Genomic DNA, 27,898 nt, shown 5'->3' with positions numbered 1-27,898 from the left:
TTTTCTGCGGACCACAAGTGGGAGACTCACAATTCTGTCCTGAGCGAAATTTTCACACCGTGGGGTACACATCAATGGGATCTCTTCACATCCCAAACAAACAGAAAACTTCCCCTGTACTTCTCCAGAGAAGCCAGGCACTGCGGCTCCCTTGGCAATGCTCTCCTGTTGTCATGGACAAACAATCTCATATAGACTTTTCCTCCCATTCTCCTGCTTCCACGGGTTCTCAGAAAAGTATGTCGCAACAGGAGCAGGGTCATTCCCCTAGCACCCAATTGGCCCAGACAGTTTTGGTTCCTAGAGCTTCTGACAATGTCAACCTATTGTCCAATCAATATTTTACCCTTTCCTGGACCGCCTAACTCCAGAGTGGGGCAAATTTGGACACTCACTCTGCCTCCTGGCCTGGTGTCTGGGTGGTTGTCGGAAATAGAATGCTCCTGCTTGGCACCCATTCATGCTGTCCTTATCTAAAATAGGAAAGATTCAGCTAGGACTGGTAACCTAGCTAAATAGATTTCTCTGCCTACCTGCAACACGATCAACCTTATCCAGTCACTGCAGATATTCTGGTTGTTTTGGATTATTTCCTGTCTCTAAAAGACTCAGGGCTCTATTAACTCCCATTATGAGTCCACCTCACAATGATTAGCGCCTTCCTTCCTTCCTTCAGTAGATGGCTGTTGTGTTTTCACCCACCCAACTACAGTCTGATTCATGAAGGTCCTGATCAGGACTGGTCAACACTCACCAGATCATCATTTGAACTCTTGGTGACATGTTCCATGCCCTACTTGTCCTTGAAAGTTGCATTTTTAGTGGCTAACCCTTTGGCCAGGAGGGTCATCGAATTAGGTGCCATCATGGCAGACCCTCCTTATACATATTTTCACAAGGGAAAAGTATCCTTTCACCTCCTTCCTAAATTTCTCCCCAGGGTTGTGTCTGATTTCCATGTCCTCCAACTTACCTGTCTGCTTTGAAAAACCTCACACTTCTGCCAAAGAGAAGACACTTCCCTCCTTCAACAATTGATGTGCCCTTCAAACCTATCGGAAAGTCATCAAGACCTTTTATGGCCGTAGCAGAAATATTGTGAGGTCAAGCTCTATCCTCTCAGAGAATCTCTATGTGGGTTTCCGGGTGCATCATTGAGTGCTACAGGTTAGCACACATCCATCTTCATGGTCATGTCCCAGCTCACTCCACGAGAGCCCAGGCCACCTCTACAGCATCCCTCCAGGAAGTCCCAACACAAGACATATGCAGGGTGGCCACCTGGAGCTCCTTCCACACGTTCGATGGACATGACATGTTAGTTCAGGCCTCTGCTGCAGATGCAGCAGTAGGATCTGCAGTACAGCAAGCATCTTTGCTGCCAGCTTCCTCACACCCATTGCCGGTCTGAGCATTGCTTGTCAGCCACCCACGTATGGCGCACTTAGGGACCAGCACTCAAAGAAGAAATTAAGGTTACTTTCTGTGAATGGAGGTTCTTCGAGATATGTGGTCCCTATCTATTCCACTATCTGCCCTCTGTTCCTTTTGCTTTGAATCCTGCTGGATTCGCAATAAGCAGAGGACCTGGAGAGGTGTTGGCCTGCACTGTGTCTTATTCCCTTCATCGGGAATACAAGGAGACCTGTCAACATGAATTCACCAAGGGCAAGTCATGCCTGACCAACCTGATTGCCTTCTATGATGAGATAACTGGCTCTATGAATATGGGGAAAGCAGTGGACGTGATATATCTTGACTTTAGCAAAGCTTTTGATACGGTCTCCCACAGTATTCTTGCCAGCAAGTTAAAAAGCTATGGATGGGATGAATGGACTATAAGGTGGATAGAAAGCTGGCTAGATTATCAGGTTCAATGGGTAGTGATCAACTGCTCAATGTCGAGTTGACAGCCAGTATCAAGCCGTATCAAAACCTGGGGCCAGTTTGTTCAACATCTTCATTAATGATCTGGATGATGGGATGGATTGCACCCTTAGCAAGTTTGTGGATGATACTAAGCTGGGGGGAGAGGTAGATAACACTGGAGGATAGGGATCGTATACAGAGTGACCTAGACAAATTGGAGGACTGGGCTAAAAGAAATCTGATGAGGTTCAACAACGACAAGTGCAGAGTCCTGCACTTAGGATGGAGAAATCCCATGCACTGCTATAGGCTGGGGACCGACTGGCACTTCTGCAGAAAAGGACCTGGGAATTACAGTGGACGAGAAGCTAGATATGAGTCAACAGTGTGCCCTTGTTGCCAACAAGGCTAATGGCATATTGGGCTGCATTAGTAGGAGCATTGCCAGCAGATTGAGGGAAGTGCTATTCAGCACTGGTGAGGCCACATCTGGAGTATTGTGTCCAGTTTTGGGGCCTCCGCTACAGAAAGGATGTGGAAAAATTGGAGTGAGTCCAGCGGAGGGCAAAGAAAATGATTAGGGGGTTGGGGCACATAACTTACAAGGAGAGGCTGAGGGAACTGGGCTTATTTAGTCTGCAGAAGAGAAGAGTGAGGGGGGATTTGATAGCAGCCTTCAACTACCTGAAGGGGAGCTCCAAAGAGGATGGGGCTAGGCTGTTCTCAGCGGTGGAAGATGACAGAACAAGGAGTAATGGTCTCAAGTTGCAGTGGGGGAGGTCTAGGTTGGATATTAGGAAAAACTATTTCACTAGGAGGATGGTGAAGCACTGGAATGGGTTACCTAGGGAGGTGATGAAATCTCCATCCTTGGCGGTTTTTAAGGCCTGGCTTGACAAAGCCAAGGCTGGGATGATTTAGTTGGGGTTGGTCCTGCTTTGAGCAGGGGATCGGACTAGATGACCTCCTGAGGTCTCTTCCAACCCTAATCTTCTATGATTCTACTGCATGTGCTCAGGCCAACAGACACGGCTTGTTAGAATTTCTGGACTAAGGTACATGGTGTGCGTGTGAACCCATGTGTGGAATACACAACGGGACTGCAAATCTCAAAGACCTTCTGGTAAGTAATCTCCTTTTTTCCCCTAGGAGGTGCATGTTCTGCCTATGTACTATATCTGCTGTATTTGCCTCAGTCTCAGATGATAGAGAAGTGGTATATCTCTGTTATCTGTGGGGATTTTTTGTCTCTTTCACCTCATAATAAGTTTAAACTAGATCACTTTTGTTAGCTGTATTTAACACTAATTAATAATAATTAACACACAGCAGTTGACACTTCCTAAGCACTACAGAAATGTTAACCAATTACTCTTTTAGTTAGTATAAATTAATGTAATTGTGTGTTGCTTTATATTCTGTTTGCATCTTTTGTTGACCAAGAACTAGTTTAGTTAATTTCTAATCTTTGGTCAAATTAGTCATTAAGAAGCTAACTGGGGAAAAAAAGTATTTTTACCCACTATTCCTTACCGCACCTCCCAGTCTCTTTTTCATTTTCCTCCAGCAATTTCCTTTTTCAGTATTCTTCCAGACTAATGTCTTTTCTGGCGCTAAATTCTGGAAGCAGGATTACTGATTATGATACTGCAGCTGTCCTTGGGCAGACCAATACAAGGTTTGGGCCCAGTTTTCCTCCCCTAGATATGTGGTGCCAAGACTTCCGTGTTAATTATAGGCGTGTTAATAAATCTTTCCTTTTTGCCATGGAAGGAAACATTGTCTAGTGGTTAGATCAGGGATCTGCAAAGCAAGACTCCAGATTCTGACACTTGGACTTGGATAAATCACTTGAAGTTTTGTTTATCACATTATCTAGCAGTAAAATGTGAATAATGATACTTGCCTGTCTTCACTAGTGTCGAGGAGTCAGTGCACTCCAAAAGATAGGCCACTGGGCTGTGAATATGGGTCCTTTGTTGTTGTCCTCGCTTGATGCTGAATTGCTGTGTGACCTTGTTCAAGTCACTTTAACTGGTGTGTGCCTCAGTTTCCCCATGTGTAAAGTGAAGATGAGACGCATCCACCTTTCTAAAAGTGCATTGGGCTCTATGGATGGAAAGGTGCAATAATACAATTGCTAACGATTATCACTGGTGCATGTTAGCTATATCTTGCACCCAACTAACGAAGAAGTAATTGCCTGAATTTAAGCATAACCAGCGTGACTTCTGATTAAGATGTCAAGGGGATCAGACAACGTAAACTTGAGTTTGCAGGACATGTGGGGTTGGATGAGCAGAGGAAGATTACCAGAGTGCATTTTGCATGGACAGGTGCCAGGTACCGGGGGTGCCCGTGGCAAGTGTGGTTTGAGGATGTGGCTGACAGGACAGAATACCATACGGCATGCTTCTCAAGGCTGTAAAGCATGGAGAGAGATTGCTGGCCAATGACTCCCGTGTGTTGTGTTTCCCGTTTATTGTGATGTGACTTCATGGTGCTTTGCTCTATGAGAAAATAATAATCGCTATTATCATTAATGTGTTTATGAAGTCTTTTGAGATCCTTGGATGAAAGGCACTGTGTGCAGCAGCCTTTCAAAGCTTGCAGGGAAATTAACTAGCCAGGCACAAAATCTACTTTCCGACCCTTTACCATGATGGAATGGAAAGGGGAAAAAAGAACTAGTGATATTTTGCTGTCCCTTTGTCAAGCAGGAGGGTAGAATTTTGCAAAGCTGACATAAGTGCAAAGAATTACATTTTCAAATGAGACACAGTATCACTCTCCACCAGTTTGTTAGATCCTCTCTACCTGCATTTTCCAGTCCTGCAGCAATGTCAGAACTGTACTCTGCTGAGTTGCCCTGCAGAGATTTCAACACCATGCTGCGGCCCAACCATCAGACAGTATTGGTAAATCCACCTGTCAGAAGTTGATACATGTAGAATAACATTGATTAGAAGGAAATTCGGATGGAGAAGCAGTCCTGTGAAAAGGATTACATCTGCTTAAATTCCTTCATTGGAGGTGATGGCTTCCAAATTGGAATAACAAGAAGAGTATTTTTTAAATAAGGATTATTCTCTTTCTATTTAGCTATTTTTATCTCTGCATTTTCCCCCCATAGGCATTTTACCTAAGGAAAATATATTGCCTGCTGCATAAGCTTGAACTGCAATTGAAAGTTAAGCTTTGGACACAGTAGGAGTTGTGCTGATTAATCAGTCCCTAACATCTTTCAGTGCTTTCTGATTATCACAGAGAGAAGGCTGAAAATAAGTCTATAGAAAATCAGAAATCAATTCATGGGCCTTTGCAGTCTTTTTACAGATAATTCATATTTTAATAAACTTGGTTTGAAGTTTGACTCTTTGGGGGATTTTATCAGGAGGAAAAAAATGGGTTTATTTCTTGCACACTGAAGAAAGATGGGGGCAGATTATCCATCCAGCAACTTCAGGATCAGCTATATGAGCTAGGCTACTTTTGACACAATAGGCAAACTAGGGAAATGTGGTCTAAATGAAATTACTATAAGGTGGGTGCACAACTGGTTGAAAGACCATACTCAAAGAGTAGCTGTCAATGTTTCGCTGTCAAACTGGGAGGGCAAGGATAGCTCTGGTGTACTATTAAATATTTTCGTTAAGGACTTGGATAATAGAGTGGAGAGTATGCTTATAATATTTGAAGATGAGATGAAGCTGGGAGAGGTGGAAAGCAACAAAAAGGGTAAAAGGTTTAGAAAACCTGACCTGTGATGAGAGGTTAAAAGAATAACTGGGCATGCTTAGTCTTGAGAAAAGAAGACTGGGGGGGTACTTGATAACCGTCTTCAAATATGTGAAGTGCTGGTATAAAGAGGATGGTGATCAATTGTTTTCCATGTCCACTGAAGGTAGGACAAGAAATAATGGGCTTAATCTGCAGCTGGGGAGATTTAGGTTAGCTATTAGGAAAACCTTTTAACTATAGCTAAGAATTGGAATAGGTTTCCAAGGAAAGTTGTGGAATCCCCATCATTGGAGTTTTTAAAAAACACGGCCTGTCAAGGATGGTCTAGGTCAGCATTTTTCAAATGTGGCCACCGTGGCCGTATGCGGCCACCAGGAGCTTTTCTTGCAGCCACAGCCTCCTGGTGGTGATTGGGGGAGGGGCAAAGTGGCAGGTCCTCCCTCAGGGCTGCCAGCAAATGCTGGTCCAAGCCTCCTTCTGGAGCCACAAACACTGGAGGAGCAGGTGACCAGTGTGAGTTCCCCACCTTCCCAGGGGCGGTGGTGCTCAGGCATCAGCCCTGGGGTGGTGGGTGGCAGGCTCTGGCCCTGGAGATCCAAGCCCAGGCCCACCCGACCACATATCACTGCCGACCCCCACTGCCCCCCCTCACCGCTGGTCCCCCTGCCTCCCTACCCACCTCCCCATCCAGGGCTTAATTTGTAACTCAGCTTGCTGGGGTTGAGTAAGTCTGCTGTGAAAATTGATATTAACAAATATACAAATATCGTTTTTCACAGTAGCAAACTTACTAACTAGCAAGTCTTTAAAAAAAAAAAGCAAAACATTTGAAGCACCTTATTTGTGTTGCTATTCTGTTTAGGTCCAATAAAGAATAGAGACAACTGTACATTATTTTTATTATTGAGTCTTCAGTGTATAAATTAGAATGATTTGGACACATATATGTGCATAATTTATTTGTTTTTCCTAAAGTTAATTAAATATTTTAGGAAAAATTGTCACAGTGGCCACCAGCAAGAATTGGTGGCCGCACTCTTGAGGCCACCAAAAATTTTGTTATGAGAACCCCTCTAGGTATACTTTATTCTGCCTCAGTGATAGCCTAGATGACCTGTCGAGGTTCCCATCTGGCCCTACATTTCTATGATTTAGAAAGGAAAGGATGGTTTTGTGGCTATGGTGACAAACAAGCCCTCAGGAGGTAGGGGTTCAGTTCCTGGACTCTGCTACAGACTGCCCTGTGTCCTTGGACAAGTCACTTAATCTCCCTGTGCCACAATTCCCCATCTGTAAAATGTGGGTCACAATGCATTCTTTCTCCTTCTCAGCCTGTCTTGTTTGTTCAAGTCTCTGCTCCATATGAGGCAGCTGGGATATCGGAGATCAGGTTCCGGTCTTTCATATGAGGCAGACCAACAAATTCAGCTTGAGTCTCACATAGCACTAACCAGCTGGCCAGTCTGGGATGGGTCTCTCTCCTCTGTATTTTAGCAAAAAAATTCAAACCTCAAAATTTTTCACCAAATGGAATTGAGCTTTTCCGGCCACCCCAGGAGGCAGTAGACCCTGATCCGATGCCCACTGACGCCAAGGGAAAAACTCGTTTGACTTTACCTTCAGTGCCTGCCTTGTGGATGAGAAAGCTCCTGGTTCCCAAACCCATAGTTTGGCTGAGGGGAAAGGGATAAAAAATAACCTATGCTTAGATGCCTCTTCCCTTCACTCTTGTCTCCTTAAAAGGAAAATAAATAAATAAAAGTAGGAAGTAGGAAATAGTTTGAATGCCTTCAGAGCAGTTCTCCGCAACCCCTGCCCAGGTGGTGGTGGTGGTTTCTGTGAAGACCTTGATATATACAGAAGAAACTGAGATGCATTTTGTCCTCCAATTAGGTATGTAAAGTAGCACCATAGAGTTAACTTACTATAAAGAACAAGGGGCCTACAGATCTCTCTTTATGCAGGCAAAACTCCTCTTCATTTATGCAGGAGTGGGTAGCATTTCATAGATTCACAGCTTTCAAGGCCAGCAGGGACCATTGTGATCATCTGGTCTGACCTCCTGCATAACACATGCCATAGAGCTTCCCCAAAATAATTCCTGGAGCAGATCTGTTAGAACAACATCCAGTTTGGAATACTCAGTTTACGTTCAACCAGTCAAATGGCTGGATATAATCAACTGCCCTGACTGAAATTCCGAAGGGAGGACAGTCCATACTATTCAGGAGTGCCTGCAACAACAGGCCATTCTCTTCAGAGACCTTAATATCATAAACACACAGACAGGTCTTATCCATTCTCTGTGGACATGAAAGACCTCATGGCACTTTTTGTAAGAGCAAGGCTTTGTACCTGTGAAATTTTTGCTTTCTGCAGTCATCTCTGAGACTATCATGCTGTTCATTCAATGAACACCAAGGGAAGGGTGGCGGGAGTGGGGATGCATTTTATTATGAATACTGCAAGTGCCACATCTGCAATATTTTGTGTTTCCACCAGCCGAAGAGATAAGTTTCTAAACCTGAGCCATGTGCACTGCATGCCAGTGTGATTTGACACTCTGCGCTGTCAAGCTGACCCAGTCAATGTGTATTAATTAGAGCACTTACAGTATATCTAGTAAGTTGAGGTTCTGAATAACCCACTTTTAAAGACTGATTCTAGGGTGGATGTAGTTCACTACTATCTCATAAAAGGCCAGTTACATAAAGGATTGTGTGAGACTGCCTCGGCTGAGTGACTAAATAGTATTTAGATATTAAGGTAAAACAGTCTCCAGAAGTGCTAGCTTCTTTGGGAAACCGCTGGGTTTAACGAACAGTGTAGGGTCCCAAGTAATGCAACATTAAAATGCTTATGCTAGTCAAAAACTATTTAAAACCTTTTTATTTGTGGACCTATAAATCTTCCAGCCGTGCAGGCTGAGGGCTGCAGACCATGGGAGACTGAAGAAGATCTATGGGATTCCCAAACCAGATATAACTGGGGTAATTGCATTTTAGTCTCCTGCACACTACTTTTCCACCATGCTTTAAACTTTATCTGGTGTTTTAGGCTTCTCTGGATTTCAAGTTCATTGCACCTTTAGATTTATTTTTAGGAAGACCATAAACTGTATCACCTGAGTCAGAAATTTCTAGTTATCTGGCCAAGTCTGTTACCACTGAAAGAGTGCCTTTAGTCATCACAACTTTTGGTTTGAAACCTGTAACTTCCCTAGAGCAACAGATTCAGTTCTCATCATCAGTAACTCGGCTCTTCACCCTTCTGATATAGATACATGCAGCGTTTAATTGGAGCTGCAGTGACCAGAGTGCTGGCTTAGCTGTTGTTGCCCAGCACTGTGTCACAGGGGGTTAATCCTGCAGCCCGTATTAACATGAGTGGCCTCGAATGAACTCTGAGCGAGTAAGGTGCTATAGGATGAGGCTGTTGTTTTCTATACAAGCTGTATCCCAGGCAGCCATGCAGAGTTACATGACCCTCAGAGTGGTAAAATAAAGAGTAGGAGTTTCTATTAATTGGCATGGGAGAAGGGAGAAGAGAGATGTTTTCAGATGAGGTTTGAAAAGGGATTGTGTGGAGATGAATACGATGTAAGAACCTAACTGGAATAGAACCACAAGGCCATCTTGCTGTGGCTGGGGTCCATGCTGGTGGATGTTGTCCACCCTGACCAGACCTATGCTGTCCTGGGCCGTACCATCTGGGATCATCTCAATGTGGTCTGGGACCTCCTCAAGCTCAGGTGTAAGGATGGTCTGTCATTTGCCCTCCTGTCCCTGAACCAGGAGAAGGCATTCGATAGGGTGGACCACGGGTGTCTCCTGGGCACTTTGCGGACATTTGGCTTCAGGACCCGGTTTGTGGGTTTTCTCCAGGTTCTATACACCTCCGCAGAATGCTTGGTCAAGCTCAACTGGACCCTGACCCAACCCGTCAGCTTCAGGTGATGGGCACGTCAAGGCTGTTTGCTGTCATGCATGCAGTATACTCTGGCCATCGAGTCCTCCCTCCCTCTCCTTTGCAGGAGGTTTACGGGGTTAGTGCTCCGTGAGCCAGAGTTAGGGGTGGTCCTGTCAGTGTATGCTGATAACATATTCCTTGTGGCCCAGGACCTGGGTGACCTGGTGCAAGTAGAGACCTGCCAAGCTGTCTACTCGGCGGCCTCCTCCGCCCGGATCAGCTGGGTCAAGAACTCTGGCCTGATGGTTGGGGACAGGCGGCAGGCGAGCTCCCTCCCACCCACGCTCCACGCCATCCGGTGTAGCGCAGATCCGCTGCTCTATCTGGGTGTTTACTTTTCCGCCGCCCATCCTGCTCCGCTGGAGAACTGGCATAATCTGGAGGGCAGGGTGGCTGAGCGGCTGTGGAGGTGAACAGGACTACTCCAGTGCCTTTCCCTGTGGGAAAGGGCGCTGGTGCTCAACCAGGTAGTCCTGTCCATCCTCTGGCACCAGGTCAACACCCTGAGTCTGGCCCTGGGTACCCTAGCCCAGCTCAGAGGCTAATTCTGGAGTTCTTTTGGTCAGGGCTACTCTGAGTCTCTGCATCTCCCCCTGGAAGAGGGAGGACAGAGTCTGCTCTGCCCTCATAGTCAGCTCCATGTCTTCCGCCTCCAGGCCCTGCAGAGACTCCTTTATGGTGCAGGTAATCTGGTGTGGAGCACGCTGGCCCACACTTTCCTCTGCCACCTCCAAGGGCTTTGATATGATTGGCAGCTCTTTTATCTCCATCTAAGGGACTTTCTGTGAGACCCCTCCGAGAAGCTGGTCTTCTACCAGGACCTTCAGACCTGGAGACTGGTTTCGGTGACCAGGTCCATAGTGATTGCCAAGGGGGCAGATCTCCTCACAGAGCCCCTGCTACACAAACCCGAGCTTGGTATGCAGGTGATGGAGTCCCCCTCAGTGAACCAGAGGTTGGTCCTGGCAGGCATCCCCAGAATCAGAGACCTCCTGGACTACGACCAGGGGGACTGGGTGGATCCCCTGGTGCTCAGTCAGTGCATGGGGCTTTCCACCCCTCATACCCGCAATGTGTATTCCAGGAGGTAAGGGCAGCCTTAGCGCCCACCTCTTGGGCTTTCCTTGAGCTGGTCCTGTGGGAGGGTGTTCCCCGCTTGCCCCTCAGCCCTGGCCCTTTGGACCTTGTCATCGGACTCCTGCCCGTGAGCCCCCCACCCAACCTGAACTGGCTGTGCGACTTGCAGCCGGTTCATTTTTCAACTGTGCCTCGGAAACAGCTGTTCATGCTCCACACCTTTAATTTCCTCACCCTCGTGTCTTGCCCTGACACCAGGTGGCGGGACCTCTTACCACTTGTGGAGGGTGAGGAACCCCAGTGGGCCAGTCTATTTTCCAGTCTGGTCCCATGGCCTGCCAGAGATATTAGCTGGTGGCTTCTTCATGGGGCTGTGACCATGGGCATGTACTTGGCGCAGTTCAGCCATCTCCCTGATTCCTGCCCCTTCCGGTGCGTGACGGAAACCCTGGTGCACATCTACCTTGAATGCACCAGGTGGCAGCCCCATTTCCAGCTCCTCCAGAACCTTTGCCTCAGGTTCTGGCTGCTCTTCTCCCCACATCTCCTGCTCTATGCACACCCCATCTGTGGCCCACAAAGTTGCGAGACCTCCTCCTCGTCAGCCTCCTCTTGGCACTGGCCAAGGTGGCCATCCACCATCCCAGGAGGAGAATGCTGGATGAGGAGGTGTTCTGCGACTGTAGGGCCTACTTCTGTTCCTCTCTTCAATCATGCGTCCGGGCACGGTTCCTGTGGGCATGTCTGCTGGCTCCCTGGATGCCTTCGAGGAGCAATGGGTGCTGTCTGGGATTCTCTTTTCACTGTTCCCCCCAGGCTCCCTGCTTATGACCCTGTTTGTCATCAGTTGTCCCCTGAACTCGAGCCCTGGGTTCAGGAGCGCCTCCTTTTAGGCTTAGGGGGGAGGGGGGCGGAGGTCTTCAGCTGTTGGCAGGCACAACCCAGTAGGTATTGTTGCCCCGCGCTCTGTCACAGGGGGTTAATCCTGCAGTCCTTATGCACATGAGGAGCCCTGAATGGACTCTGAGTCAGTAAGGTGCTGTGGGATCAAGCTGTTTTCTATACAAACAGGGGTGGTGAAGGTGCCCAGGCTCCAGCAATATTCAGGGCCCAGGGGCCCGGCTCCACCAGTATTTGGGGCTGGGTCTCTCCCCTGGTCCCGCCTGCCACCCCCACGCACCTCCCCCGAGTGTCCTCAGGATCCTATTTGCTGCCCCCGCGCACCTGCCCCTGGCCCCTGAGCGTCCCTGCCTCTCCCCTGCAGCTCCCTGCTGCCTCTGCTCTGCTGGCTCCGGGCATGAACTGCCGCCTCAGGGTCCTAGTGCCCCCATCCACTAGTGGCAGGGCAGGCTGACCCTGCCCCTGCCCTTCCGCCTCGGACCCTTCTGTTTTCTGGCAGGACCCTCCACCAGCACAGGGGGGCCCCACGCTGGGCATGGGGCAGCCCCATTCCCCACCCCTAGTGAGGCTACAGTGAGGGGCAGCAGCAGGGGAGGAGGGACCCACGTGATGGCAGCCCCCCTGCCCACCGGCACCCACCACAGGGGAGGCGAGGGTGCTTCCTGGACCTGAGAGGTCCAAGGAGCATGTGCAGTGACAGTGGTGCAGGGTGAGTGTGCTGCCCGGGGGTGGGGGGGGGGGAGAAGGGGGCCCCTCCCCCAGAGCTCACTGCTGCTGGCGGGGAGAGGGCTGAGGGGAGTCCTCCTCTCTGGCCCCAGCCCCGGGGAAGCCTACCTGCACCCCAAACTCCTCATCCCCAGCTCTGCCCCACCCCACAGCCTGCACCCTCAGCCAGAGCCCTCAACCCCCACACACCCCAACCCTCTGCCCTAGCCCTGAGCCTCTCCCACACCCCAAACCCCGCATCACCAGCCCCAGACAGAGCCCTCATCCCCCCACACCCTAACCCTCTGCCCCAGCTCTGTGCCCCCTCCTGCATCATGAACCCCTCATCCCCAGTCCCACCCCACAGCCCTCACCCCCAACCCCTCACCCCCAGCCCCACAGCCCTCACCCCTGCACTCCCTCCCTCCGCATCCCCTCCCACCCCCAAACTCCCTCCCAGAGCCTGCACCCCCTCCCTCCGGACCCCCTCCACCCCCAAACTCTGTCCCAGAGCCTGCACCACCACCCCCTTCCCACACACCCTCTCCTGCCCCCAAACTCCCTCCCACAGCCTGCACCCCTCACCCCATCCTGCACCCCCACCCCTTGCCCCAGCCCAGAGCCTGCATTCAAACTCTAGCCCAGAGCCTGCACCCACATCCACTGCCCCAGCTTGGAGCCCCCTCCTGCACCCAAACTCCACCCCAGAGCCTGTACCCCAGAGCCCCTCCCCAACCCAAACTCCCTCCCAGAGCCCAACCTCTCACCCCTTCTGCACCCAAATTCCCTCCCATAGCTTGCACCCTGCACCCCAATCTCCTGCCCCAGGGTCCAGGGGGGCGGAGTTTAGGGGGCCGGTTCTGGGCACAACTAAAATTTCTACAAACCTGCTACCCCTGTATACAAAATATCCCAGACTGCCGTGCCGAGTTACATTTTCCTCAGAGTTGAAAAATAAAGAGTAGGAGTTTCTATTAATTGTCATGGAAGAAGGGAGAAGAGAGATGTTTTCAGATTAGATTTGAAAAAGGGATTGTGTGGAGACGAATACGATGTAAGGACCTAACAGGAACAGAACCACAAGGTCATAGAGCAAGGAAGGCTCTTCCGGAATGCACTGGGCTGCAGAGAGAAGTCTCTTGTGCCCAAAGGGGAGAGAGTGTGTGGAAGGATAGAAGAGAAGTCAGTGCTGGTTGCACTGCAAGAATGGGGGAGAAGGACAGAGACAAAAGGCATGGAGAACAGTTTTGACCTGGATACTGATATGAAGTAGTGGGAGAGTATGTAGCTGACGTGATTGTTCTACTTTACATTCTGTACATCTTGGGGAGCTAGGGCCTGGGGAAGCCTGCCTGGAGAAAGTGTGAAGTGAAGATGGCATTGATGAAGACTTCAGCAGAGGCAAAGTAAGACACAAAGAGTAACAGATAAAAAGTAATAATGTAGCAGAGAAATGCCAAGGGCCAGATTCCCTGCTGGCATTACTGAAGACAGCGTAGCTACATCAGCTGGGAATTTGGCCCTAAATAGAAAAATGAAATCATAGTAATTGCACATCCAACGAGATGTGCTGGAAATTCACTTAGGTCAGATAATACAACAGTTCCTCCTTTAAAAAAAATAGAACCCAGTTATGATCTTTTGGAGGGGGGAGGGGGACTTTGTATTTGAAAGCAACAGCTTACAAAAGCAAAGGGAGAGAGTGAGCTGAGGAAAGTTAAATCTATAAAGGCCTGAATGCACTGGGAATCTAAACACTGTGTTACTGAGGAATTCATGTGTGAAGTTTGCGAATTTATGGGGTTATTTTGACATACTGTATGAGAAACTTGAGTTTTTTGACACTTTTCTGTTAGAAAAAGCATATAAAACTCATCTGATGAAAATTCACCCCATTTCCTGGTGGTTTTTCTTTTTTTTCCTGTTTCCTATTTCATGGTTAGTGATGGTAATTACAGACCCCGTTTGTACCTTGTGGATTCTGACTGTGCCGAAGAGCTTTCTTGGCGTGTGATAGTCTCCTATAGAAGGTTTTTAAATAACTGGCCCTCGGTAGGCATTGTTGCAGCACTCTTGATTAGACAAGAAGCAGCCTCCCCTCCCGTCCCATTTTTGTACAGTATGGTAACTGCTTTTCTTGCACATTTGTCCCCACAAGGGACCGTAAACCAGGATTTAGATGTTCATTATAATATCTCCCAGTAGCACGGCTATAGTGAAGGAGCCTGTTTTTAAGGTGTTTTAATAAAAGTCATAACAAGCTTGCGCCGTTCTAGGACTTGCAGCCAAGTGCTTACCCTTAGAGTCATATAAAGAAAAGATATAAATAAAATAATAGTCAAAACAAAGGATAGCTATTTTTAAGCAAAAAGAGTGTTTTGTCTTTAAATAGGAAAACAATGAAATACAATTGAAGTGAGCAACAGTGAAGTCTCTGTTAAGTCATCTGCCCCATCCCCTGATCAAGGGAGAATTTTCCTTACAGTGTGACCACCACTGCTTTTGGCTGGTACAGTTTTAAATTACTCAAATGATAAGGGAGTTCCCCAGTTCCTTAGCAGAGCTATTCCACACAGTTAGGAAATTCTTCTTGATAATCAGCCTAAATGTTCCTTCGTGTAATTTAATCCCCTTTAGTACAGCTACAGCAGGGACAGGCAAACTTTTTGGCCTGAGGGCCACATTGGGTTTCCAAAATTGTATGGAGGGCCGGTTAGGGGAGGCTATGCCTCTCCAAACAGCCAGGCATGGCCCGGTTCCCGACCCCTATCAGACCCTCCCTGCTTCTCGCCCCCTGACAGCCCCCCTGGGACTCCTACCCCATCCACCACCCCCTGCTCCCTGTCCCCTGACCGACCCCAGACCACCCGCCCCTGACTGCCCCCTTCCGCCCCATCCAACCCCCCCCTCATTCCTGACTGTCCCCTTGTGACCCCCGCCCCCATTCAACCCCCCTGTTCCCTGCCCTCTGACCGTCCTGACCCCTAGCCACAGCCCTGACCACCACCCCAAACTCCCCTGCCCTCTGTCTAACCTCCCCTTGCTACCTGCCCCCTTACGGCGCTGCCTGGAGCACCGGTGGCTGGCGGCGTTACAGCTCCACCGCCCGGCTGGAGCCGGCCACGCACCGTACAGCACAGAGCACCAGGTCATAGAATCATAGAATATAAGGGTTGGAAGGGACCCCGTAAGGTCATCTAGTCCAACCCCCTGCTCGAAGCAGGACCAAATCCCAGTTAAATCATCCCAGCCAGGGCTTTGTCAAGCCAGACCTTAAAAACCTCTAAGGAAGGAGATTCTACCACCTCCCTAGGTAACGCATTCCAGTGTTTCACCACCCTCTTAGTGAAAAAGTTTTTCCTAATATCCAATCTAAACCTCCCCCACTGCAACTTGAGACCATTACTTCTCGTTCTGTCATCTGCTACCATTGAGAACAGTCTAGAGCCATCCTCTTTGGAACCCCCTTTCAGGTAGTTGAAAGCAGCTATCAAATCCCCCCTCATTCTTCTCTTCTGCAGGCTAAACAATCCCAGCTCCCTCAGCCTCTCCTCATAACTCATGTGTTCCAGACCCCTAATCATTTTTGTTGCCCTTCGCTGGACTCTCTCCAATTTATCCACATCCTTCTTGAAGTGTGGGGCCCAAAACTGGACACAGTACTCCAGATGAGGCCTCACCAATGTCGAATAGAGGGGAACGATCACGTCCCTCGATCTGCTCTCTATGCCCCTACTTATACATCCCAAAATGCCATTGGCCTTCTTGGCAACAAGGGCACACTGCTGACTCATATCCAGCTTCTCGTCCACTGTCACCCCTAGGTCCTTTTCCGCAGAACTGCTGCCTAGCCATTCGGTCCCTAGTCTGTAGCTGTGCATTGGGTTCTTCCGTCCTAAGTGCAGGACCCTGCACTTATCCTTATTGAACCTCATCAGATTTCTTTTGGCCCAATCCTCCAATTTGTCTAGGTCCTTCTGTATCCTATCCCTCCCCTCCAGCGTATCTACCACTCCTCCCAGTTTAGTATCATCCGCAAATTTGCTGAGAGTGCAATCCACACCATTCTCCAGATCATTTATGAAGATATTGAACAAAACCGGCCCCAGGACCGACCCTTGGGGCACTCCACTTGATACCGGCTGCCAACTAGACATGGAGCCATTGATAACTACCCGTTGAGCCCGACAATCTAGCCAGCTTTCTACCCACCTTATAGTGCATTCTTCCAGCCCATACTTCCTTAACTTGCTGACAAGAATACTGTGGGAGACCGTGTCAAAAGCTTTGCTAAAGTCAAGAAACAATACATCCACTGCTTTCCCTTCATCCACAGAACCAGTAATCTCATCATAAAAGGCGATTAGATTAGTCGGGCATGACCTTCCCTTGGTGAATCCATGCTGGCTGTTCCTGATCACTTTCCTCTCATGCAAGTGCTTCAGGATTGATTCTTTGAGGACCTGCTCCATGATTTTTCCAGGGACTGAGGTGAGGCTGACTGGCCTGTAGTTCCCAGGATCGTCCTTCTTCCCTTTTTTAAAGATTGGCACTACATTAGCCTTTTTCCAGTCATCCGGGACTTCCCCCGTTCGCCACGAGTTTTCATAGATAATGGCCAATGGCTCTGCAATCACAGCCGCCAATTCCTTCAGCACTCTCGGATGCAACTCGTCCGGCCCCATGGACTTGTGCACGTCCAGCTTTTCTAAATAGTCCCCAACCACCTCTATCTCCACAGAGGGCTGGCCATCTCTTCCCCATTTTGCGATGCCCAGCGCAGCAGTCTGGGAGCTGACCTTGTTAGTGAAAACAGAGGCAAAAAAAGCATTGAGTCCATTAGCTTTTTCCACATCCTCTGTCACTAGGTTGCCTCCCTCATTCAGTAAGGGGCCCACACTTTCCTTGGCTTTCTTCTTGTTGCCAACATACCTGAAGAAACCCTTCTTGTTACTCTTGACATCTCTGGCTAGCTGCAGCTCCAGGTGCGATTTGGCCCTCCTGATATCATTCCTACATGCCCAAGCAATATTTTTATACTCTTCCCTGGTCATATGTAAGCTTACACTTCTTGTAAGCCTCTTTTTTATGTTTAAGATCCGCTAGGATTTCACCATTAAGCCAAGCTGGTCGCCTGCCATATTTACTATTCTTTCGACTCATCGGGATGGTTTGTCCCTGTAACCTCAACAGGGATTCCTTGAAATACAGCCAGCTCTCCTGGACTCCTTTCCCCTTCAAGTTAGTCCCCCAGGGGATCCTGGCCATCTGTTCCCTGAGGGAGTCGAAGTCTGCTTTCCTGAAGTCCAGGGTTCGTATCCTGCTGCTTACCTTTCTTCCCTGCGTCAGGATCCTGAACTCAACCAACTCATGGTCACTGCCTCCCAGATTCCCATCCACTTTTGCTTCCCCCACTAATTCTACCCGGTTTGTGAGCAGCAGGTCAAGAAAAGCGCCCCCCCTAGTTGGCTCCTCTAGCACTTGCGCCAGGAAATTGTCCCCTACGCTTTCCAAAAACTTCCTGGGTCAGGCCAGGCTCTGCAGCTGCGCTGCCCCAGGAGCTCGCAGCCCCCTGCCCAGAGCATGGTGCCGGCGGCGCAGTGAGCTGAGGCTGCGGGGGGAGGGGAAACAGCGGGGGAAGTGCTGGGGGCTAGCCTCGTTGGCCAGGAGCTCAGGGGCCAGGCAGGAGGGTCCCGCGGGCTGGATGTGGCCCACGGGCCGTAGTTTGCCCACCTCTGAGCTACAGTTTATCATCTTTCTTTTAGACAACTTCTCATCCTCATTTCTCATTCCTCTCAGGTCTTGATTCAGCAAAGTGCTGAAGCACGTGCTTAATTTTAAGCAGGTGAGTAATCCCATCCTCGTTAAGCAAAGCACTTAACTATGTGCTTAACTTAAGTCACGGAGTTCAATGGGATTTAAACACATGCTTAAAGTTTTGTTTGTCTTAAGGGCTTTGCTGAATTGGGGCCTCATAAGAACGGCCACACTGGGTCAGACTAGTGGTCCATCTAGCCCAGTATCCTGTCTTTTAACACTGACCAATGCCAGGTTCCCCAGAGGGAATGAACAGAACAGGTAATCCTGTGATCCATTCCCTGGAAAACATAGTCTAGGGACACCATCCCTGCCCATCCTGGCTAATAGCCATTGATGGACCTATCCTCCATGAATTTTTCTAGTTCTTTTTTGAACCCTGTTATAGTCTTGGCCTTCACAACATCCTCTGGCAAGGAGTTCCACAGGTTGACTGTGCATTGTGTGAAAAAATACTTACTTTGTTTTAAATGCCTCTTAATTTCAGTTGCTGACCGCTAGTTCTTGTGTTATGAGAAGACGTAAATTACACTTCCTTATCTACTTTCTTCACCCCGTCATGATTTTATAGACCTCTATCATATCTCCCCTTAGTCGTCTCTACCAACAATAGCCACTATCGACAATATGATAGAGTCTAGGATCTAAATGCCAGGAAAACCCAGAATGTGGTTCCAACAGAGCCACAGTGGCAGACCCACAGATGGGTCCTCCCATTTCCTCCCTGGTTCTAGATGCACCTTTTCACTGCCAATCACTGGCGTGCTTCATCCAGTTGCCTCTCTCTGGCTCTAACTCGCTTCCACTGGACTGCTGATGTTGAAAGTGAGCTAACAGTAAAATGCCATCTTTGAACCACCAGGTTGTGCCTTGGTATTGTAAGTTGTCAGAACATGACTATAGGATGCAATTCAGGAGCACAGATGTTAGAGCTATAAATTATGTATTATACCTAGTCCACTTCGCTATGAGTACAAGACACAGAGCAGATATTAAACTGATAGTCCATACAGTCTTGGCCAAGAGGTTGTAGTTGTGTTGCAGTGATTAGACACCACTGGCTGAAATGAACATGGAGTGTCAGGCTTTAAATTTATTTTTATGGATTTTGTTGTTAACCTCAGTGTTTGGAGTTTAAATATTTGTCATCTGCCCCTCGCAAAACTTTCCCTGAGTGCTAGTACTGAAGGTTTTCCCTCAGTGCAAATACTTTGATTTTTGATTGACTTTTGCCCCTTCTAAATAATAATTAAATATTTCCATTCACTCTTTTAATCTTGCAATAAATACCAAACTGAGTGTAAGCCACAGTATGTTTTGATTTAAGAAGTATGTTAAACTCAGTATGGCAAGCCTTGGAAATGGGAGGTATTTATTTGTCCTTCCTTTGCTCTCAAAAAATAAAGGGAAATGAGTGGGTCTTTATTAACCACTCTTGGCCTGATATACCGAGGTTCATCTTCAGTGCCTATTGTATATAGTGTGAGATGTGATGCTCAGCTCCAGAGTACATCAGGCCATAATTGCGTACGCCTGTCTTCAATATTTGGTTTCTCTTGAGCACAGTAAACCAGTCTGGAAACATAGAGACATATTTTACAGCCATTGCAACAATATGCATTGATTTATTGCCCCCTGTAAATAATGTTGCAAGTAATTTTATTACAGTGAAAAGCTGATCTACTTCAATAATTAAGTCTTTTGACAAAATATTTTTCGTGTTTATTTCTCATACCAGTTTCTCTTGTATGTGTGCGCGTGCCCCCTTGTGCTTGTGCATATATATTCTGTCTGGCATAGTGAGAGGAACAACATCCACACTTACGAGCTATGAAGCAGTGGTACCCTCTCCTATTTGCAGCTTCTCAACTTCACTCAGTACCATAACAACATTTCAAATAAGGAAGTGAAGAGGAGCATCTGCCTCCACAGACATCTTTGTCTGGGCTCCTTCTAAAACTCACACTTCATTCTTCCACTCCCCAGCACTCGGGTGGCTTGTTTTCTTGCTCTTTTTCTCTCCTAGTCAGTCTCTCTAACCTAAAATACTCCATAAAGACCCTCTTAAAATATAGACCCATATATACAAATGTGACTAAGAATATGGGTGCCTCCTTTTTTTTAGGTGTCCCAAACTAGCAGAAGGGAGTAATGATTACTTTAAAAGGGAACCGTCATGAGGATGTTCAGAAGTAAAGTTTCAGTTTGCAGTGCAGATCTGTTATTTACGATGAGGTCTGGATTTATAGAATAGACCTGACGGAGGACTAGGGGGAGGACTATTACCTAGATACCAACAAAATACACATTGTTTCATTTTTATGTATGTAATAGTAAGCTGAGAGCTGGTGACATGGGCCAAACTGACAGCCTGGACTCTGAATTAGAGTGTCCACAGAGCAGGTACATCAAGAGGCTTCTACTAGCAGGGCAGTGTGCCGGAAGCGAATTTTCAGTGCTTAAGTGCTCAGTGCTTTCTGAAAATTAGGTTCCTGTAAGGGGTTTAGAAGTGGGCTGCACTAAAAACGAGGCAACCAAAATTGCTGATCACTTTTGAAAATCTCAGCCACGTTCACATTTGAAACATACTAATGCTAGGAACAAATGGTTGGTTTTTAAAAAGTATTTATTTGTTTATTTATTTTATTGCTGTGCCTAGCAGCAGTTCTTTTAGTAATTGCCATTATAAACAAGAGGTACAAGGCATGGTTTGGGACACAGATAACTGATACTTTCCTTTTATCAGTAGTTGTTATAAGTGAGTTCCCAGTGGTCCATTAGATACCCTTTCCTTTGCATATTGTAAGACTGAATAAAAAGCTGAAACTAAAAAACCCAACTCTTCGCTGTCTAATGGGATGAACTCAGGTCACCTCTCTTTTATATTCTCTTTCAGATTATTCCAATCTGATCACCACACAAACACTGTTACTTTAATGTTGAAGACGCAGACAAAAGTGCCATGGATGTGAAAGAGAGAAAACCATACCGATCTCTGACCAGGCGCCGTGACACCGAGCGACGCTACACTAGCTCCTCGGCAGAGAGCGAAGACAGCAAAATACCGCAAAAGTCCTACAGCTCCAGTGAGACGCTGAAGGCTTACGATCAAGACTCCAGGCTGACCTACAGCAATCGGGTCAAAGACATGGTGCACCAGGAGGCTGATGAATTCTGCCGAACGGGTAAGTACATTTCATCAGGTGCTGCTGTAAGCAGTGTGAGTTAATCAACTCTATGCTGAGGTCCAGAGGTAGGTGAGGGAATAACTCAAAGCTATAAAGCGTTCTGAGACACGCACAGAGGAATGCCTTTAAGACATTGCACAGAGCAATGAGAGAAAACACTAGAGGAAGATCAACGTGGCTTTGTTGGAAGGAAAGCCTCTGCCTATGGTATGCATGGGTAATGACATCCCTGGACAATGTGGTGGCAGTGACTGAACCTGGGACCTCTTGAGCATAAGCATCTATTCCCTGAACTGAAAGACCAGGTTCAGTCGCATGGAAGGAATAGCATAAACATCTTTACATGCTCTAGCCATTAGAGGGAGACAACGAGCCATACTGTGTGAGCATGGGTTGCACACAGATACTACACAGTCAACAGTGGAGCCCAGACAGTCTTAGGCTGGAAGAAACAGGGTTTTTTGTCAATCTCGGAAAGTGTGAAATGGGCAGCTAAAGTGAAATGGAACATGCAGTAGTGCAAATGATGAACAGAAAGATTGATATAGGCTGCTGTTAGTACACCCTGCTCTACTTACAACTCAGGCTACGTTGTAGTCATGGGTATTTCTAGTAAAAGTCATGGGTAGGTCACGGGCAGTAAACAAAAATTCACAGCCCGTGACCTGTTCATGACTTTTACTATATACCCCTGACTAAAACTTGGGGAGGCGGGTGGCAGATCGGGAGGGTAACCCTGGGGGCGCTGTAGGTGCTGGGGACGGGGGGGATGCCACAGGTGCTGGGGGCACGGCCCGGGGGGGCACCGTGGGTGCTCGGGGGAGGGGGAGTGCAGGTGCTTGGGGGGTGCTGTGGGGGGTGGGTGGGCTGGGGCAGGCTCCGTACCCAGCTCCTGGGAAGTGGGGACCCTAGCTCCACATGCTGCCTCCTCTCCACCGCAAGCCCCGGTTCTGCAGCTCCCATTGGCCGGGAACCGAGGACAATGGGAGCTGCAGGGATGGTTCCTGCAGGCAGAGGCAGCACGTGGAACTAGGACCTGACAGAGGAGAGTTCCTGTCGCCCTTCCAGGGAGCCTCCGCCGCCCCCAGGTAAGCACCACCTCGCACCCCAACCCCCAGCCCTGAGCCCCCCCACACCCAAACTGCTGCTGCTAGGGTGCGGGAGGGCCCGAGACTTCCCCAGCAGTGGCTGGTGGGCCTGGCCCAGCGGCTGCCCAAGCTGCTCAGGCGGCTCCCGACCCAGGTGCACCGGCGGCTGCAGAAGTCATGGAGGTCACGGAAAGTCATGGAATCCGTGACTTCCATTACCTCCGTGACAAACACGGAACGTTACTTGTAGGGCCAGATTCTCAAAAGTGGATGCCATCTCCACAACTTCACACATCTAATTTGTGTGTGAAACTATCACAATATTGCATGCAAATCTGGTATTATATGCATGTGCCCGTAGTCATGCTCTTTGTTCTGCAGAGAACTTGCAAGCGGCATAACTAACTAAATCATACTTAGCAATTATATAGCGTCCTCCAAGCTAGGATCTCAAAACACTTCTCTGTCTCTAAATATCTATGAAGTTTACAGGCAAAAGAAAGACCTGTTAGGTTATTAAATCTGTTCTACAGGTAGATATAGCTAAACTGAGTCAAAATGATGTTAAGTGACCTGCATAAGGTTGCAGAGGCAGGAACAGATCCTAGGAGTCCAGACTCCTACTTGCCTTCTCTAACCATTAGAGCACACTGCACCTACAGATTTTGTCCTTCTTCTTTGCGTGCTTGCTCATGTTCATTCCCTGTTAGGTGTGTGTGCACCATTGCTGGAGAGTTTTCCCTCAGTGGTATCCATCGGGCTGGCTCTAGCGCCCTTTGGTGCTGCACACATATGCACCAGTATAAGGGGTGTTGCCGACCTTGCACCCTCTCAGTTCCTCTTATCACGTATCAAGGTTCCTTCCCCACTCTGAACTCTAGGATACAGATATGGGGACCTGCATGAAAGACCCCCTAAGATTATTCTTACCAGCTGCAGTTAAAACTTCCCCAAGGTACAAACTTTGCCTTGTCCTTGAATCCTATGCTTCCACCAACAAGCATTTTAAACAAAGAACAGGAAAAGAGCCCACTTGGAGACGTCTTCCCCCAAAATATCCCCCCAAGCCCGATACCCCCTTTCCTGGGGAAGGCTTGATGAGAATCCTCACCAATTTGTACAGGTGAACACAGACCCAAACCCTTGGATCTTAAGAACAATGAAAAAGCAATCAGGTTCTTAAAAGAAGAATTTTAATTAAAGAAAAGGTAAAAGAATCACCTCTGTAAAATCAGGATGGTAAATACCTTACAGGATAATCAGATTCGAAACATAGAGAATCCCTCTAGGCAAAACCTTAAGTTACAAAAAGACACAAAAACAGGAAGATACATTCCGTCCAGCAGAGCTTATTTTACCAGCCATTAAACAAAAGGAAATCTAACGCATGTCTAGCTAGATTACTTACTAACTTAACAGGAGTTGTAAGGCTGCACTCCTGATCTGTTCCCGGCAAAAGCATCACACAGACAGACAAACCCTTTGTTCCCCCCACTCCAGATTTGAAAGTATCTTGTCCCCTCATTGGTCATTTTGGGTCAGGTGCCAGCGAGGTTATCTTAGTTTCTTAACCCTTTACAAGTGAAAGGGATTTGCCTCTGGCCAGGAGGGATTTTATAGCACTGTATACAGAAAGGTGGTTACTCTTCCCTTTATATTTGGACGTGGACACCGCCCATGATGATTGCTGGAGCAACAACTCTTGCTTCAGCAAGGCTTTTTTCAGTGGTTTCTTCTCTGTATCCCAGTTTATTAGTCTTAGTTTAATTGAAGTGTAAATATTGTAAATAATACTAGTATAGATAGTTAGAACCCCTCCTTTATCATTGAGGGACTCCCTTTGCCCCTTGGGCCAGGCATACTCCCCCCACACACAGTCCCTGGGCTTCAAACCTTGTTCCTCCTGTGGCACTGCAGTTGTCTGAAGTGTCTGGGAGCGCTGTCAGCTTTGTCAGGACTTTAAGCCTCATACAAAGAAAGACTGAGAGGCTTGACTGAGGGTTATCCTAATGGAAGATGCTCTTAGATTGGATTCAAAGCCAAGCCACTCAGATTCGGCATCAAGCACTTTGATCTCAGTGCAAAGTGCTCTTCTGACACCGCGCATATCCCGGCACCGTTCTCCATGTCCGGTACTGAGAAGAAACATAAAAAGAGGGCACTCACTGGTGCCGAAGAAAGGCAAGCAAGGGGAAAGCAGTGGAGTGCAACCTTTGTCGGGCCACTCCTCCACCCCCAGTCCCATGGTGGCACCATCAACTTCTCCCAGAATGTTGAGTCCAGTGCAGGACCCCCCGCCGATGCCAGAAAGTCATTGTGGCACCAGCGGAATCACGGTGCCTTCAACCCTGGAAACCTCTGCAGTGGCCAGGGACTTATTATTGCTCCCAGTACCACCGACTCCGATGAGACAACTGTTGGCTCCAACCAGCACGAGCAGGAGAGAGCATGGTGCTCTGAGTTCCTTCACCGCAACTGGATCTTCAGTACCTTCCAGGGGCAAGCCCCCCTGTTTTCTTCTAGGAGATCGTCCCCAGTCCAGCACCTCTACCCGGACCCTTGACAATAATCATCGGAAGTCAGGTGTACCGCTCCCCTGTGGTTACCTCAGGAAGATTCTTCATCTGAGTCCAAGATGGAGCTCTACATTCATCCAAAGAAGACTGGTAGCCATCTTACATGCCACCCGACCCTGGTGCGGGTCCCCCCACCAGTACCTGGTGGACAGTGACCTATGCAATGGCCATTCTGGAATCCGTTCTCCTGGTACTGGGCTCATCTTCTCAGCAGTCATACTTGGTTGCTTCCGTGAGGAGGGCCTCTGCACCACTCTGCTCGGCACTGGACTTTGACTCCAGTACCGAACCTGGTACCAATACACAGGACATGAACCCCATGGAGGTAGTTGAGGCTGAAGAAGAGGAAGAAGCCCCTTCTCCAGTGCAGACCTCTTCCTCTCCTGGCCTCCATCATCCCCTCCCTGGATCCAGGGGACTGGTATGCTGCCCTCCACTTGATGGACGCTTACTTTCACTTTTCCATCTTCCTTGGCCACAGAAGATTCCTCCGGTTCATAGTAAATCAGACTCATTACCAATTCATCATTCTCCCTTTCGGCCTATCTGCAGCCCCCAGGTTTTTACTAAATGCATAGCGCTGGTAGCAACCTTTATCTTAAGGCGAGGCATTCAAATCTACCCGTACCTCAACAACTGGCTGATCAAGAGTTGCTCAGAGGCCCAAGTAAAGAACAGCATCAGGTCCAAGCCACCTTCCAAGCCCTGAGCCTGTTGATAAACGAACAAAAGTCAACTCTCATTCAGTTCAGAGAATAGAGTTTATTGGGGTAGTGCTCGACTTGACCCAGGTCAGAGTCTTCCTTCCAGAGGCTCGATTCCAGACAATGTCGGACCTGATATCCAAGACCATGGTCCACCCAGTCACAACAGCCCGGGTTTTCCTCAAGTTCCTGGGACACATGGCCGCGTGCACTTACATGGTCTGGCATTCAAGGCCACCATCTCAGGCCCCTGCAGATGTGGTTAGCTTCAGTGTACTCACCAAACAGACACCACTTGGACTCAGTACTTGCTGTTCCAGCCCCAATCCTTGCCTCCCTCAACTGGTGGAAGGACCCCCCCCCAGTCGGCAGTGGTGGGCGTTCCCTTTGTCACCCCCCAGCAGTCAGTGTCCCTAGTGTTGGATGCTTCACTCCTAGGTTGGGGAGCCCACCTTGATTGCCTCAGAACACAGGGCCTATGGTCCCAAGAAGAGCTTTCCTTGCATATAAACATCAGGGAGATCAGTTCTGTCAGCTTAGCTTGCCAAGTGTTTCTTCCCCAGTTCACAGGCAAAGTAGTGTAAGCACTGACAGACAAAATCAACAAGCAGGGAGGAGTGTGCTCCTCTGCCCTGTGTCATGAGGCCATCTGTCTAGAGGACTTCTGCATGAAGCACTATATCCACCTTGAGGCTTCTCATCTTCTGGGAACCCAGAACATCCTGGCAGATCACCTCAGCAGATCTTTCTTCTTTCAGCACAAGTGCTCCTTTCTCCCAGAGGTCACCAGGTTCATCTTCTGAAGGTGGGTCTCTCCCCAAGGAGATCTGTTTGCGACCAAGCAGAAAAGGAAATGCCAACAGTTTTGCTGGCTGCATAGGCACAAGCTGGGCTCCCTTTCAGATGTCATCCTGCTTCCATGGTCAGTACTCCTATTCTATGCATTTCCTCCAGTTCCTCTGGTACACAAGGTCCTTCTAGAAATCAAATGGGAGAAGGCAAGAGTTATTCTTATAGCCCTGGCGTGGCCATGCCAACACTGGTTCGTCATGCCGCTAGATGTATCAGTAGCACCCTTGGTACTGCTCCTACACTGCCCGGAACCGCTCTCGGAAGATCACAGCCATTTACTCCACCCAAACCTCAGCTCCCTTCACCTGACCGCATGGAAGCTCCATTGCTGAACCCAGAGGAGCAAGCCTGTTTACAGCAAGTTCAACAGGTCTTGCTGAGTAGTAAGAAACTGTCCACTAGGGCTATCTACCTTGCCAAATGGAAGCTTTCTCAATATCGTCGTCCCAACAAGGCCTTTCTCTGACTCGATCTTCCCTTCAGTCTATTCTGGACTACTTGTTCCACCTAAAACAACAAGGTCTGGCCCTCACATCTATCAAGGTGCATCTAGCAGCAGTTTTGGCCTTCCACCCACCAGAGGGTGGTAGGTCAGTTTTCTCTCATGAGATGACAATCCACTTTCTTAAGGGGTTAGAGAGACTTTGCCCTCAGGTTCGCGAACTGATTCCCCCGTGGGATTTGAACTTGGTCCTATCCAAACTCACAGGCTCTCCCTTTGAGCCGCTGGCATTGTGTCTTCTGCTCTTTTTCTCCTGCAAGGTTGCCTTCCTGATCGCAATTACCTCAGCCAGAAGCGTCCCTGACCTCAGGGCACTTCCATCAGAACCCTTGTACATGGTGTTTTTAAGGACAAGATTAAACTGTGCCCCCCTCTGCCCTTCCTGCCAAAATGGTCTTGCACTTCCATGGCAACCAAGCCACCTTCTTGCCAGTCTTCTTCATGAAGCCACACCAGAATTCAGAAGAGCGGCGACTTCACTCATCGGATGTTAGGCATGCCCTCGCCTTCTACATGGAGAGGACTAAATCGTTTTGCAGATCCACACAACTCTTTGTGTCAATAGCAGAGAGGATAAAAAGCCTACTGGATAACCTCCTGTACTCAAGCATGCTACGAGCAGACAAATGTTCCACTAACTGCCATCTTGACCACTCATTCCACAAGAGCTCAAGTCTCTTCAACAGCATTTCTGGCCCAGGTCGTCGGTGCATATCTTCTCATCCCACTACGCCATTACCCAGCAGACTCGAGATGACACCAGGTTGGGGCAAGGAATGTTGCAGAACTCATGTCCATGAACTCTGAGTCCACCTAATGTGGAATGGACATGACCAAGCACTCAAAGAAGAAAAAACAGTTACTGACCTTCCGTAACTGTTGTTCTTCGAGATGTCTGTTTCACAACCCA

The 27,898-nt window shown here is 48.3% G+C and overlaps 1 protein-coding gene across 14 annotated transcripts in view; it reads left to right on the top strand.

The window, feature by feature from the left end:
• Positions 1–27,898, top strand: part of TENM4 (teneurin transmembrane protein 4) — a 2,292,082-nt gene that overhangs the window by 1,817,382 nt on the left and 446,802 nt on the right. For all 14 annotated transcript variants that reach the window (XM_075126359.1, XM_075126347.1, XM_048840453.2 and 11 more), the window contains one exon: positions 20,975–21,263. In XM_075126359.1, the coding sequence (XP_074982460.1) occupies positions 21,041–21,263 (223 nt within the window). In that variant the 5' untranslated portion in view covers positions 20,975–21,040. The remainder of the gene's footprint in view (positions 1–20,974; positions 21,264–27,898) is intronic.

Source organism: Caretta caretta, chromosome 1 (assembly GCF_965140235.1).
Source record: "Caretta caretta isolate rCarCar2 chromosome 1, rCarCar1.hap1, whole genome shotgun sequence".
Classification (NCBI taxonomy): domain Eukaryota; kingdom Metazoa; phylum Chordata; order Testudines; family Cheloniidae; genus Caretta; species Caretta caretta.
The sequence above is the reverse complement of the archived record's forward strand: the minus strand, read 5'-3'. Positions and strand labels throughout refer to the sequence as shown.